This window comes from Botryllus schlosseri, chromosome 5 (assembly GCF_051294905.1).
Source record: "Botryllus schlosseri isolate E-star chromosome 5, Bs_hap1, whole genome shotgun sequence".
Classification (NCBI taxonomy): Eukaryota; Metazoa; Chordata; class Ascidiacea; order Stolidobranchia; family Styelidae; genus Botryllus; species Botryllus schlosseri.
The window spans coordinates 26,709,318-26,725,167 of record NC_137240.1 but is presented as its reverse complement, the minus strand read 5'-3'; the positions used below and the strand labels follow the sequence as shown (position 1 = coordinate 26,725,167).

Sequence of the window (15,850 nt, the reverse complement as noted above, 5' to 3'; positions counted from 1 at the left end):
CTTTATCAATGAATACATTGTAGTTTACACTGGACCGTTGATTTACATACGGTGACCAATAGAATTCGCCAGTTCAAACCTGCATTTATCAGATGACAAAATTCGATGCCCGCATGATGCTAAAATTAAATGCGTTTTTCTCCTACACGTGTTGCGGTATGTTGGTACATCCGTTCGCGACAAGCAATGTGACCTTGACAACTCATAATGACATCAATGACCGACACCGAGCCTAAATTGCCGCGGTTCCACTACCCGAACGGGGAATTATATTCGAGCTGAAGTGGCCTATCAGTTCTCGATATTGACGTGCTAGAATGGTGGGAGGCATGACGTTCAAAGTACGCGCGACAAATTAAGGAAACAATCTCCGGACTATTACACATTACGAATGGAAACCGGACTTGAGATATCAGGTTTCATTCGCGCGTAACACGCTGCAGCCGAAAAAGAATAATAGGAATATAACTACGAATGCGCAAAATCGAGGGATGGGAAAAGTTCAAATATGCAACTTTTACGCGATCAAAAAGAATTTAGTGCCCTGTCAGACTGTTCTACATAAATTTGGTATTTTTTGGGCCATGCAGCCAAACGCGAGTAGATGTTTCGTATGCTGCAATACGGTCAATCGAGGTTTCAAGGTTTCCACAATGGAAAGTAGGTACTATCGAGAATGCACTTTTCATTGATAAATTTACTCTTTAGCCGCAACGAAACGCGACCTACGCAATGGGATAAAAAGCGCGACCTGGTTTGGCGACGAGTTCACTTTGCAAAGAAATAGAGCCAAAATAGACTCAGCAAACACGCAGTATTTGATCTCGAAAAACACCGATTCATAGTTATTTTCCGGCGTACAGACCGGGAATCAATGCGCCCTTTCCGACTATATTTGTCGACGATTACATTGTATTTGGATAATTTACGCCGTAATGCACATTCTTAATCTAGTGCGAGTCGGTCCCAAATGACACCATAACAGAGAGCGCCTAGTAACGTGATTGACATTCGTCGTAAGCAAGTGCGCAGTTGACATCATAAACAGTGACTTTACATTTGGCCATGCCATCAATCCAATGTAGCGTAGGTTCGGACAATGCGAAAGATCCGCATTTAAGAATGGGAAAAATCGAAGTGATTCAAATCGGATTCGAATCCAGTATTCGAGTAGAACTCATTAGTATGAATGATGTGAATAGTTCAAATATGTACCTTCTATACGAAAACAAACCCAGTTAAAGATAATTTAGTAGTTTTTAGACCATACCTATTTCCTTGCACTTTGTGACAATGCTAAGGGTGAATCACGACTTCACAGACATGGCATTTCCAGTAACGTGCGTAACTTTGTAATCTTTTGAACTATGGTTGCATTCGAACGACCGGTGTTTCAAAACACTTTTTTAAAAACCTGTTTTGAACTTAGTTTTAAAAAAAGGCCTTTTGAAAAAAAATATTGTGGTTTTTCAACAAAAAACATGTTGTATGAGCCTACGGATCATTTCCACCCGATATAGTCGACGTATATCAATATGGGACGGTTGGAACTCTCGAAATAGTCGGTTCAAGGGCAATAGTACATGTATTTCGTCGAAGTAGCTATTTTACCCTTATCAATTGTAAATGTCAATCCACTATGCCGTCACAATTGAATATTCGTGACGTCACTGCTTAAAAAAACATGTTTTAAATCAGGGCCTTGTTTTAAACAAGTTTGTTTTAAATGCAACCCTATTTCGAACACCGTGATACCATTAATTGAGGTTTCAAGGATTTCACGCTGGACAAAAAGCATGGAAACGATATTTCTCGTTGATAATATAACTCTTATTAATCATCGAGCCCTACCCGCGATGCTGCCGTCAATTGCAACTGCCAATTCTTAATAAAACATCGGGTCACTATCCAATATCGCTCACAGTATCCCATGGAAGTATCAAACGCAGTTCAGACGTAAGCCGCGCGCAAGCACGCAGTGCATGCGAGGTCAGCCTGGAAATTCTCTAGGGTACTAGCAATCCGCAGAAGATACCATACGCACCCGACACCTTCCAAACCCAGCGACGAAAAAGCATTTCAACAATCACTCCGTCACTACGGGCGAGACAAATTTAATCTATTTGAACTAGACCAGAAATATAACACACGCCGGCCTGGTAAAAATTTCGGGCGTAACCAACATGAAACTATGACCAACTCATAACAACGATCGTCGATAACAGAGCTGTAAAGCATATCTATCAAAACAACGTGACTAAGCCATCTGAAGTCGGCCACGTATTCCACAAAGCCAGAGCCGCTGTTCAGCCGGGGGAGAGAAGCCAGATGAGCGCTAACAGAAGCAGTCAGCTCGCGAGTCGCATTCCTTACTCATTAGCGAGAGTGGTGCGGCGTGAATGATGGATGCTAACAGCCAGGAAACCGTGGCGCAGTTGCAGGGCCGTGACGATAGGAAACAGATCGTGACAGTAAATATCGCGCCCGGGCAACAACAGCAACCCGTTCCACATAAAACAAGCATACATGGATGGTTTTGGTGTCTTCGTGGCTTTTCTTATAGCGTTATAGTCCGCTTGAGCTCAGTTCAAACTTACCACACAAAATTAAATTAAAAGCCCTATTAGCGGGCCTCATTTGGCCCGCAGGTTGTACAACCCTGTTTTACAGCACTAGAGCATTCGCAAAGGCACAAAGAGCAATGAGCCAGGATTGATCACAACCAGATTGGTAGCGCCGACCCAAGTCAATAACGGGTTGAGAAAACACGCCTATAAAGTTTACATCTTCATGCCAGAGTCATAAATCACAAGTTACGTAACTATTCCAAGCATGCGCGATTCGATGAAGTGAAAGCGAATGCTGAGGCGCGAATAGTTGAATAGAAACAGCCACCCATCGCATCGATTACAAAATATACAATGCAGTGCTAACTACTGGAATGATACAAATATCTCATTCCCATAACAGTAAGCGATGCAAATCTCCATTGAATTCCGCACTAGTTACGGTCGCGATTACCCTTGACGTATCAGCCGAAAATATTCGGGTTAATTTTAATATAATATATTATTCAATTGTATACATACTGAAATTTTTAAATCAATCTCAAAGGCTTTGAAAATAAACACAAAAAAATCTCTCACCTTGCATCCTTCGCACGACGCGACGCCGTAGTGATACCCGGACGACTTGTCCCCGCACACGAAACACGGTTTGTAAACTCTCGGGGGTGGGGGCGGAGACGGGGGCTGTTGCGGGTAGCCGTGCATCACCCCTTCTGATTCGGAACCGGACGCGTTGCTACTGGCTGAGGAAAGTCCCACGCTGTCGGGAGATGCTGTAACGAAAAGGAATGTTTTCATTCACTTGTTCACCAAACTGAATCAGTTGAAACTAAGGTTGGGCGTTATTTTCGTTGCGATAACATTGAAGGTCAAAATTGGAAGCATCCATGTTATGCATACGATACCCAGGCCTAATCGAGACCTATCGTCGCTACAGCGCACTAAATCATTACGCACATCTGGACGAATATTCCCACGAATAATACGGACTGGTGTAGTTATTCCCGGACACTTGCTGGGGCGCCATCTGTGGCTGGCTGTGCGGGTACCCCGCGTGGTGATTTTGATTGTATACGATCCCGTGGACCCCCGCGTGTCCGTTATTTTGGCGATGGTTCATGTGCATGCCGGGCGGCTGCGAGTCCATCACCAGACCGCCGCCCGTCGTGAAGATGTCAGTGAGAATGCCGTTCATTCTGTTGCGCCATTGCTCTTGGAACTCAACCATGTTCATCGTGCTTCGCTTACAAGAGCGCAAGCTTTATCGATATTTTCAGGCTTACTGTGCTATTTTAGAATATGATCCTGCCGGAGACACGTGAAAACTGTTGAGAGACTAGGATCAAATTTCACAACACACATCAACTATATGCATATCAAATAATGCTTGGTCGGAAATACCCAAATCACTGGACCTGAAGATATACACCCATGGGTCATGACGCTGATTTCAGTGGGTCATAGATCACATCATCATTTGAATGATATACACATTATCAAATGGTTTCAAATACAACAAAAACGACCTTCATTCTCTTTGTGTTCTCGAAACCCCAGTAGAAAACAAAGCAGGAAACCGCACTCTTATATTTAGAATCAACCCAGCGCGTTCACAGGATAGCAAACTACGGTGCGTTAACGTATTGTATATGTCCGCTGTGTATTACTAAAACGCTTTCAAACAATTACACAAAGCCAGTGACGAAAGTAAACCAGATCGAGAAATGAATACGAATTGGGGGATACACACAAACGCTCCTTTACCAACGTACAATACCGTTAATGATAGGAAGGAATGTACATAAAAAACATGCTGCTAGATATACTAGCGCATCGGTGCCGTTTTTGGAATTATCGTGACCGGACTAAAACCGAGCCTACGCGAAATGTCATCGATCAGCACCGCAGACGCAATGATCAGCCCAACCAACAATAACAAGCAACAACAATTTGATGAGAAACGGGACTACAGTACTACACGACAATTGAACGGCAAATTACGCCGAGAGACGCGTCAGCCAGGCGCCTGCGAACTTGTCAAAGGAACATCGTCCGTTGTCACTAGTAATTTCGCGCTAACGGTAATTCGAAATGCTGATTGATATTTGGAAAGTAGACCGACTACCAAAACCTCATTGGCGTCGTAAACATAACAGCATACCGCGACATGCGAACAGGATAATATACCTGCCTCAGACTTGTAAAAACTAGAACCGAAACTACTCACTTTTCAATATCTGCAACTAGAACTATTTAAAACCAATATTCAGTTGATAGATGGATAGTTTATAGATTGGTACTCTGTGTAAGTCAGGAAAAAATCGTACATAACGAGCTGTACATATTCTTCATATCACACAGTTTTCGAAACATCAAGCAGAAACATGTTGCACCATTCGTCATATTACCGACTCTAAATCCGCGTACAATGTCATAACCTCCTTTCTAGCCGACTGTGGATATCCGCGACATACCATCCGTACGTCTAGTACGGCGGCACATTGTCACAGAAAACGCTGACTTTTCAACCGAATCAACCCTCCATTATGACTAATACAGGGGTGGAAACGGTCGCTCTTCACTTCGGCAGTAAAGTGCCTTGAAATAGATCGCGAGAACTAATCGCCACCGATACGCCGCCTCTCAATGTTATCTCTTGCGATGACCACTGGCGCTTCAAAACATAGTAAAGCAATATTTAGATTTCCCGTCAAGCGTGGGCAGCAAGCGAACGCAATCATGTCAAAAGGTCTCATGGAAGCATTCATGCAGCACGCGAAATCCGACTCCGACACTTGGAACAGCGAGATAATTCCAGTTGCGTGATTAGAGCCAATGTGGGTAATCCAACATTTGAAATGTTTCTATGTTCACATTTTAATTCTGATCAATTTATAGATTTCCCGTAAATGCTGCAGAACTGTATCGTGCTAAACGAGCCAAGCTTGCTGTACCGACGTTTGATTCGCGCTTATGAACTCTGATTTGATATAAACTGAACATGTTGCATTTCTCACTAATTGAGTTAGAATTCACAAAAGCTGGCAATTTTCGAGGTATCCAACCCTGCCGACTATCACCGCCGTAAATCGCATTGTCCCACTTGCTTATTACGAGACTAACTAGCCTACTAAAGACAGGGTGAATGCAATATCATCCGTCGTTATCAAACCGTCTACATTTAGCCGTGGGCTGTTTAGAAACGGCAATTGATTCGGGCCTGTACGCGAGCGATGCTGTATACTCGGCAATGCCTTACAACTGATGAAAAGTGCGCTATCTGTGTGAACAATCTCGCATAAAGCAACGGAAACGCTGCAGCGCAAACATTGCGAAAGCGTATCGAATCAAGTAACGAAAAATAACAAGGACCCGACAAAGGCCCGGCGCTCCCAATTCATTTGAAAATGCATAATTCATCCGTTCAGGAAGCTTAAGAGAAGTCGAGGTCAGTTAAAGCAACCGCAAAAGACAGCTAGCTGTCTGGAGCAACAACAGACACTGTCGTATTACGCTTTTGAAATGGAACGGAGTGAAAACTATCCCACGGTGTCAACACAAACTTTAACACCCTGACACATTTACAATGATTCCGAGTGCGAACGCAAGACTTTATCGGTACTTTCACTTACAACCGCCTTCCTACGTAACAGGATTATCAACGCCTATCTTGCGGAACAATGAAAGGTCAAGAGCGAGTTCAGATCGGGTGAACCGAGTCGAAGCTGCGCTACTTGACTCGGAAAGGTTGCCCGGGTGGAAGACCGCGCGGCGGAAACGAGGCGTTTATTGGATACTTCCTGCAGGCCGACAAACTATTTCAGCCACGTCTTGTCTTTTCAAGCAATTTCTAAATAGCGACATGTAGTTTTTCAATTCAACCGTACATCGGCAGTATGTTATTGGAAAATATAGTCATATTGAAATCAACCCGAACCCGAACACTAGTCAGGGGTAATCGTAGAACTAGTAGAGAATTGAAAAGAACATTTTATAGAACATATATTGTTTTTTTTTTAATAAGAATATATTTTTCAATTGCATACCGAAGCTCTGTACCTCCGAGAAGCTGTTCAAATAGACTGCCACAGCGCATACAAATTACATCTTTTTTCACAACACATGCATAATCAGACTGCTCGATCTTTATATCAAACAGCCAGACACGCAATTATCTAGCAGCCTAACACACTATATTCTCAGAGAGTAGAACTCTTAGTAATGACTCGCTCCTGAACACTGGGAATCTCTACCCAACTAAATTAAGATCTGCCGTCCTGGCGAAAGTTCCGAGAGAGCGATCGCGCGCGACGAATTGCCACTCTCGTAAATACAACCAAAAGACCATCGCTTCAGTTTTAATCCAATCTAACTCACATCCAACTGTTTTGTTACGTCATGGGAATTCGTGCTAGCTAAAACCATCAATTCTTGCGAACTTTATTTTAAGACGCAGAGAACAATTGGTCGGCGAGTGTGCATAATTATGCGTGACAAAACCGCGTAATTGATTAGCCAAATGCGATCGAATCTGAGATGAACATGTATACAATTGTGTATCTGCTGGTATAAGTCAATCAACTTCGCAAGCGAATGTGGGTATTAAAAAAAAAATTCAGTACAGTATAAGGGTGTTCAGCTACTATGCTCATTGTTCAACCATCCGTATTATCAATCCTGACTTTCCCAAGCGATACTAACGAACATCAATTTCACAGTATTCAGACTTCTACAAACCTCCAATCCAACAACTGGTTCTTTGAGCAGTTCTGGTTCAAGTTGCGCATTTAAATGAAAAAAAAAATAATTGGCCGGATTTATAAAAGTCAATTTCTAGTATTGAGAAGTGAATAGTTCTAGGTGCGAGTAGTTTTAGTTCTAGTTTATAGTTGCGCATTTGGAAAATCCAGTTGTTTGACAGCATCGTACGATGCGGTGCATACTGAAAGCTCTCAGTCGAACGTGGTTGATATGGCCACCAACGTTCGAAATTTCACTCCGATTCCTTCACAGCCGCCCGCTGACGATTGAAGGGCTATTGAATGCGTGACGCACGCTCTCAGCCTTTCATTCCAAGTGCCGCGCGGCGATATTATGCCGAAGGTAAGCGAAAAATCGAGCTAGCCATCGGCTTCAAAATAGGCGAATCAGATGGAAGCCTTGCCACTTGAAAACGTTGTTCAGTGGAGAACGATTATAACTCCGTACGCACTCGCACGCCTGTCAGGCGTAAAGTTAAGCGCAACTTAACTGACGATTACCCATTATATGCTATGGAGAAGCGGGCACGTCAAGGTCAATTATCGTATATATGCTATTGCTAAGTACCCTTTACTCCGGTTCGCATGGCAAACGATTAATCGTACGTTTAGGTCAGTGGCCTTGAAGTTTTACCAACATGGCGAACCCTTACGCTATTGTGCAAGCCTTCCGTGAAACCCGAAGTTCCGCCGAGGCACAAAAACCAACCACATCACACGTGTAATACATTGCTACAAAATACTGGTGCACAAAATAAACTGTGCATTACCAACACTGTTAAAAGAACAAAACCCTGATAAACTGATGTTCACACAAAACAAAAAGATGATTGCAAATCGATGTCACTTTCGCGTATGGTGTATCGTGACCTTTGTGTGAACCCCGGTTTAGAACCACTGACGTCATTAAAAAACGTTGCAATCTGCTTCTATACGGCTGCGCCAACATATTTACCACGCGGGTTGAAAGTCGATCCCCACGCGTGAGACAATATTGCAAGATCTGTGCTGCATCATGTTTGAACTACATCGCAACCAGGAGTAGAGTACACACGCGGAAGTTAGCTAGCATATATATGACGAAACCGCCCCATGACATTGCGTTAAACGAGTATTTATTGACGGGGGAACGCATATTCTGATCATTCGTCATTCAAAATATCGCGGATTACAACCGAAAACGATTTATGGCGCCTTGAAGCTTGAACAGATCGTTTTGACATACATAACACGCGCGCAGAACATACACGCAGCGACAATCGATATAGACGGCCAAGGTAAAAAAAACAGCAGGCTAATACCAAGCGATCAACCACATAGTAACCTTCACGTCAGGATGGGATCAGTTGTAACAGAACACAGAACTTATCTTCCTTCCATTCGCATAATACAAGTGCGTAAACCCGGCTAAGCTCTGCTAGACCAGTCAACCCTTGTGACTTGTAACAGGTACAAGACAGTAGCACACCAGATGACAACTTTTTCTGCCTAGACTATGTGAAACATCACGCTTACAGAAAAGTTTGACCAGAAGATAAAACAGATATCGGTAACCAGAAGCGGTATTTATCTGATACTAAAGACACCGCAACTTACAGAACAACGATTCCCTGTTCTGCAAGCAAGCCACGACTACACGATTCATAAACCGACCTGTTCAAAATAGCACCGAATCAAATCAAGCACGCTCCACCCATTCTCCGACATGACGCAACCATACTTGAAACGCAATTAAAAAAAGCATCTCGCATTATTTCTCCTTATGGATTCTTATCAACGCGCAGCTGAAACGAACCGCCACTATCCCATGGAATTACCACAACCCTCAATAGTTCTAGCCGCACGCTGTTGACACAGGGCCGATCCAAGGCCTTGTACTACAGTCTACAGATGCGGCCTACATTATGCTAAGCACACAAATTCTGTGGGTAACACTAGGCCTAGAATACACGCTATTATATCTAGACTTATAAACATTTCCGCCTTTAGCACTAGGCTCAAAGGTTTCATTAGCAAGCTTATACGCTAAGACCATCAAACTGCCAACAATTCTGCGAACACATATTCAAACATGACCGTGACTTCGCCTCTATAACGGCACCCTCGCCGAAAAACTCTCACCAAAATAACGTAACGACACGCGTTCGATACTCGACAGTAAATAATCATCGCAGTGAGTGAGGTTCAACAGGCGCTCTTTTTGTCCAAACAGACTTTTACGATAGCCGAGTGAGTTACATCTATTAATAAATACCTCGAGCAAGGCTTTGAGCTGGCGGATAAATATTTACTCGAATTATCCCTGCGAGTCGATTGATGTAGGCAGCGGAGTGTCGGAACGAAAAGGCGCAGGCTCAAAACAAAACAGGGATCGTGGTCCAGAATTTCGCTAATTTTATCACAGGCCGTGTTCGCCCTCGCATTACGTAAAGCTGAGCCGCCGTTACCGTAGATGGGCAACTGGTTTCGCTTTTAGGAAACAGATATGGACAAGTAAAAAAATTCCTAATTATCCTCGATTTAGAATTACTGAATTTGCAAAAACTTGAAAATTGAATTCCATTCCTAATTAGCATCAAATACATCAAAAACTAAGTTTAGTTCATACCAAATTGGAGATATTCTCATAAGCACGAGAATGGCAAATGTCTGAACACCAAGTTCGGCTCGTTTCGCACTATGCAGTTCTCCAGTAGCCTTTTCAGAAAAAACAGTTAAAATTCGAGCATATTTACATTTCACAAATTAGATTAGAATTACCACACCGGCATTTCACTCTAATTCCACGGAATTAAACTGTTAGCAACACGCCTTTGAATATATCAGCAGGGTTTTTGGAAAACCGGGTCCGGATTTAGAGTTGATGATTTTGGTTGACAAAAAAGGTTCATGCAAATTATCATGAAATCAGAGCCAATACCTACTGTACCGGCGAATAAAGGATTTGGATTCGGTTACAATTCGGCGTGCTACAAGCTTAAACACATGGAACAACAAACACATTCAAGTATTATAAAGAGTGAGCGGTCAAATTCGGTAATGGCCGAATGATAAAACGACGCGGAGGTCCCAAAATGGCGTCCAACGGCCGGCGGTTAAATTCTGCCTAAGGTTTGCTTACATTTCGGAAAACAGCGTATACAGCACGGATATTATCCCGTTCCTTAATTGAATAATAATGTCACTAGTTCAAATTAATGTAATGTCCCATTCTTGTAACTCTCCCAGACTAACAATAGATTGATATTACCGCTCAAATACACACATATCCAAGACTGTTTGACGACCAACAGAAAAGAAGTGTATTTGCCCACTGGCCACAATTTACTGCCGGCCTAGACTAATAGGAATGGATAGGATTGCCGAAAGCTATTGTCAAACACTGAATTTTTTGATACATGTGCGTTACCATTGCACAATCCTAAAGAGAACCGAGCACGGAATAATTATCACAACGGACAGCGTTCAATTCACCGGAAAGAAGTATTATCTAGGACCAGAACTTCAACGGCATGTTTGCATAGCTAATTAATCCGTCCGACCTATTTCGACCGGCTTTTGATAACCCGATGCAGCCAATTTGAAATGAGAACGATGCGCGTGTGGCGTCACAAAGCAATTCTCCAGATTTCCAAGGTGTCGCCCCTCAAACAAACTAGTAAGGGTGCAGTAATTCGTTATCATGGCACAAACATAATTAAAGGCTATTCATATAAATCCAAATTCATCTGCTACAACCTTGTCGACTGGCTTTCTCATCCCGAGAGGAACAGTTCAATGTGCGTAAAATCCAATTCGACATGTAGAAACAATTATGATGACGTAATTTATAACGAATTATCACGCCACAGCGACAAACTTGCCTCTGTGCTTCTAATTTGGGACATGCCATTAACTGCTAATGATTACGGCTGAGCAAAATCGACCACTTGAGAGATTCGATTCCGAATGAGTATTCGGCTTCGAGTCCCGTCCAGTGTTCGGGTAATCACTCGTTATGTCGTCACAACATCAGGAACGGCGTGGAATCTTCAAACATGCACTTTTTATGCTGCCACGTAATAAATTATTACCAGCTATGAATCAAATGAAAGAAAATTTGGACATTTTTCGACCATGCCTGTTTCATTACATTTTGCCACAATGTTGTGGATAGATCATGAATTCAAAGTGTAACTCGCGTGGATTCACTTCGTAAAATCGACATGCTTAAAGCGAAATGAACCAACCACTACCACTAACCATGCCATCACTGGGTGTAAGAAGTATTCGTAGGAGCACGCAGCAGCCATGGAAGCTTAGGGTCGCCGCGCTCAGGCTTCCCAACGCTATCCAGATGCAGCTGTCGAAACAGCGTCTTTCAACGTTTAATTACAAATCGCCTTGTCCAACCCATCGTTACAAGGCGTTACACGGCAGCACTCTGGGGAAAACCTATCAACATTCTACCCGCGACTCCACACCTCTAATGAGCCTCCGTCGAAAGAGGCTTCGCCTATTAGCCGCCTAAAACACGCTTTTGGAGTGCGCATTTTGCAACTGCGTACGAGGATGACAAGCACTTTAAGGTAAAGTCAAAACGAGGTGTCAAAACGTAGCGTTGAAAGAATTCAAACCCTGAAACGGAGTTGAATGATGTACATTGTACAAATACATGCAGCAACCGTGTCTGGCCCACGAAGTACGCATTGCTGATTTGAGAAACGAGACAATTTTAGTTGCATGATCAGAACGAATGCAGGTAATCTAATTCTAATCGAATTCGTCCAATGTTTCTATGGTCTCATTTTAATTCTAATCGAATTCCTGCCTTTTCGGAAAATGCATCAGAATAACTGCACAGTGCGCAACAAGCTGATCTTGGTATACAGACATTTGTCATACTCATTATCACAATGAACTATGATTAAATACAGATTTTGTTAACTCAGGAATTCTTACAAAATTTGAAATTTTTCTGCTACCATTTCAAACATATGGTTACATAAGCAAGGTACAACAAGCATTTTGGAACCAGCAAAGCGCACGCATTGATCGCGTGAATAGCAAGAGTCGATATGACGCATCGTTTGTAGAAACGCATCTTATGGTGTTGTAAAAAAGCCTTTGTCTAACCGCCATATTTCCCCAAGTTACTACGCATAGACGCGCACGGTAAACCGCGCGATGCGATCGCAATGATGAACTTAGCGTTATAGGCTCAGTGCATAAAGCTCTTTACGGGGACAAAACAAGTGCCGGCGGAACGTACCTACCTACCCTACAGCTGCGCTGCCTCGACAAAACAACCACGTCACTGATTTGCCCAGTGACAACGCGATCCAATTGCGCTCGAGACCATTTGAGCAAACAATCCTCGATGTAATACTCGACGCTTCTTGAAAACACTACACCAGGGTCGTTACGGGGACGGCCGCATAACGCAGATGAAATAACACATGCCTCCGCAAATTGCTTCATCTCCAATAACGATGGAGAACAAACGCGAGCCTTACCGCCGACTCAATAAAGACGCCTGATTTCATACAAAGGTACAGCGGAAAATCGATTTCATACACCTTCACGACAGTCTAATTTCAACTACTGGAGACAATACCCTTAGATATACGCGTGCAGTGGTGCGCAATGCATAGTAGACATCCGCAGCTTGAACTGGAACTAGAACGACTCCAACAACAGCAGTTACTTGACCGTCATCTAACAAGATTGGCACTTTGTACACAAGACATAAGCTACACGATCATTCTAGAAAAAAAACTGACACTTACGGGCCCGATTAAGGCCACAGTGCAGCATGTCATCGGGCTTCAACGGCGTATGATGCATACCGAACATACACGATCATCATGAATGTGATGAATCGGTGTTATCTTATCTTAAACAAAAATCTGGACTGCGATAAACAAGGCATATGAGCATTGCCGAAGCATCGATTCGCAGTGGTACACGGCATGTACCAACACCGGTTAGATACCGTTATTTTCGCCCTCATCAAAGCGCTACCTTTATTGCGTTACAAGCACCTTGTCACATTGAGGCCACCTAGCGTCAAGTTCAACGGAGTGTAAAACTTTCAAGAAATGAATGGTCCATGTAATGTATGTAACATGTGAGAATTCTTTCCTATTTCGTCACCGGATTAGTTTTCCTGTGCTCATATCTGATACAAGATCATATCAACAACTGAACTAGCGCGGGAGCACGGGAATTGGTTCCTATCTTAGTATCGAAGTTGGACTAAATATTTTCCGGTTTTCGAAATTCGATTAGAATTACCGAACGCAAAAACTTGGAAGATAAAACAACAAAATCAAGTTCTTAACATATCAAATATCGGTTCGGTTCATTCTCGCAAGCATGGGAATGGCAAATGTCTGTACACCAAGATTAGCTTTATGAACACTGCACAGTCCTCCAGTAGCGTTTTCAGGAAAACGAGAAATTCGATTACAATTAAAATGGGAGCATGGTAGCATAGCGCAAATTAGATTACAACTGAACTACATTACCAGCATTTCGCTCTAGACAACTAAAATTATGTAGTTGTCCATGTCAGAAATGATTGGTTTTTGGTTCATACATATATAACATGTGACCATGCTTTCATAATCCGATGTGGAATTAGTTGACCAGGTCACATATCTCGTACAAGATCTCATCAACAACTGAACTACCTTAAAGAGCTTACGCATAAGTTCTTATCTGACTGTACACTCTCGAAATAAACACGCATAAATTGTATAATTGTGCGGCGTGTAACTTCAACTGAAGTTTGTGGGAAACTGTGATTGTTTGGCGCTACGCGGAAACGAGCGCGGTACCACCAACAACAAACGTTGGCTGCAGTAATGTCGCAATCGGCATGATTACCGCGCGCGATATTTAATCGGCCATTGGGGAAATAAACATTTAACAGTAGCAGAACGATGCATCAGCCGACAATTAAAATAATTTGCGGGGCAATAAAATTTCCGTTATACGCGTTGCCACGATCAACAAATGATTTGCCGAATCGGATTACTGGAGTGAGTACTTAACTGCGTTCAGCGCTAAATTGGAACTAGACAGGAAGCGAAACGAAACTTGCAGAAGTTTACATCTCAACCTAAGGGCCAGTGGTTGACGTTTTGATAAAATGCATCGCCTATCCCATGTTATGTCTACAATTTTCTCATGCCCAGGATTTACTCACACGATGTTAATGAGAAACAGAATTCCAAAAGTCAAGTCTCGCGCAGTAGTATGCAATTGCTGTCTAGCGGACGAGTTTACAAATGCATCTTTGCACCACGCACTGCAGAACTGTATGTGGTTAGCAAAGTCGATGGATTTTGTAATAAGTACACAGATTCCTAAAACTAAAAGTGTGATGGGCGTAAGATACGCAGTTGTAATAAAATTGCCTCGCACTCCAGAAAGCCTGGTGGAGTGCTGCTATGTTACCAATTTCGTATCTAGGATACAAGCAAAACTTCCCAGAGCGTTCGCACGGCGCTCGAGTGCTCGGGGCGTTACCAACCTCCAACGTACAGCGCGACATATCATGCGCGCAATAATTATAACGATCGAATATCCGACAAAGTCGTTAAACGCAATGCAACACACTTGTGATAATCTTCTATTAGCAATCACCGAGCAATTGGGTACGTCACTGTTTTCGAGTCGCTGGGAAAATTGGAAATAGCGGCCATCTCATAAGATTAGGACGAGATAAGCACTGCCTTGGATGAAAAATCAGCAGTAGGCCTACAGCCCTAAACGCTAGATTTACCAACCTTTGTCGGAACGCACGCTACAAGTCCAACGCGATCCTAATCACTTACATTCCAAACTTTCACACAGAGACACTTACTTAACAGAGTTGGAGAGTATAGATTTGCAGAACTCGCAAAAACACAAAATTGACTGAAATTCAGGATTAGGAAGAAACACAACACAAACTAAATGAAATTCATATCAAATACGAGTTGATGCTCATACGCACGAGAATGGCAAATGGTTGTATATGGCAAGCTTGGCTCGTTTTGCATTTATACACTTCTGCAGAATTTTCAGGAAAATCAGGAATTAGATCCATAATTATGGTAGCATATAAACATCTTATATATTAGACTCGAATCAGACTACCAGCATTTCGCTATAATTAGTCTAATTACCCAGAATTTATGTACTTGTCAGCGTCTGCGAAGGGCTGCGTACACGGACCAGTTAAAACTAGCGAGGAAGTTTGAACAGCCCTAAATGCGTGATTAAATAACCTCTGTTGAAACGCAAGGTTCAAGTCCAAAAAGATCCTAATTAGTTAGATGTCAAAACTTGGCGCAGTGCTACACAGTTGGTTCGCTGCATATCATATGTATATATGACCAGCTGAGCGGAGCCGGGCAGTCGCTATCTCGTTACGTGTTTGCACACTGTTTGGGACATCATTAAACGCGTATTTGGATAAGACCAAGTCAAACAAATCCAAGCTCGCTCTCAAAACAACAGACATCAATCGCGCTTGGCGTAGCGTGACGGCGT

The 15,850-nt window shown here is 42.8% G+C and overlaps 1 protein-coding gene across 5 annotated transcripts in view; it reads right to left on the bottom strand.

The window, feature by feature from the left end:
- Window positions 1-15,850, bottom strand: part of LOC145439890 (retinoic acid receptor beta-like) — a 214,023-nt gene that overhangs the window by 46,912 nt on the left and 151,261 nt on the right. For 4 of the 5 annotated variants that reach the window (XM_080317548.1, XM_080317544.1, XM_080317547.1 and 1 more), the window contains one exon: window positions 3,147-3,340. The exons of the other annotated variant lie outside the window; for it this stretch is intronic. In XM_080317548.1, coding sequence (XP_080173674.1) covers window positions 3,147-3,340 — 194 coding nt within the window. The remainder of the gene's footprint in view (window positions 1-3,146; window positions 3,341-15,850) is intronic. 5 annotated transcript variants of the gene reach the window in all.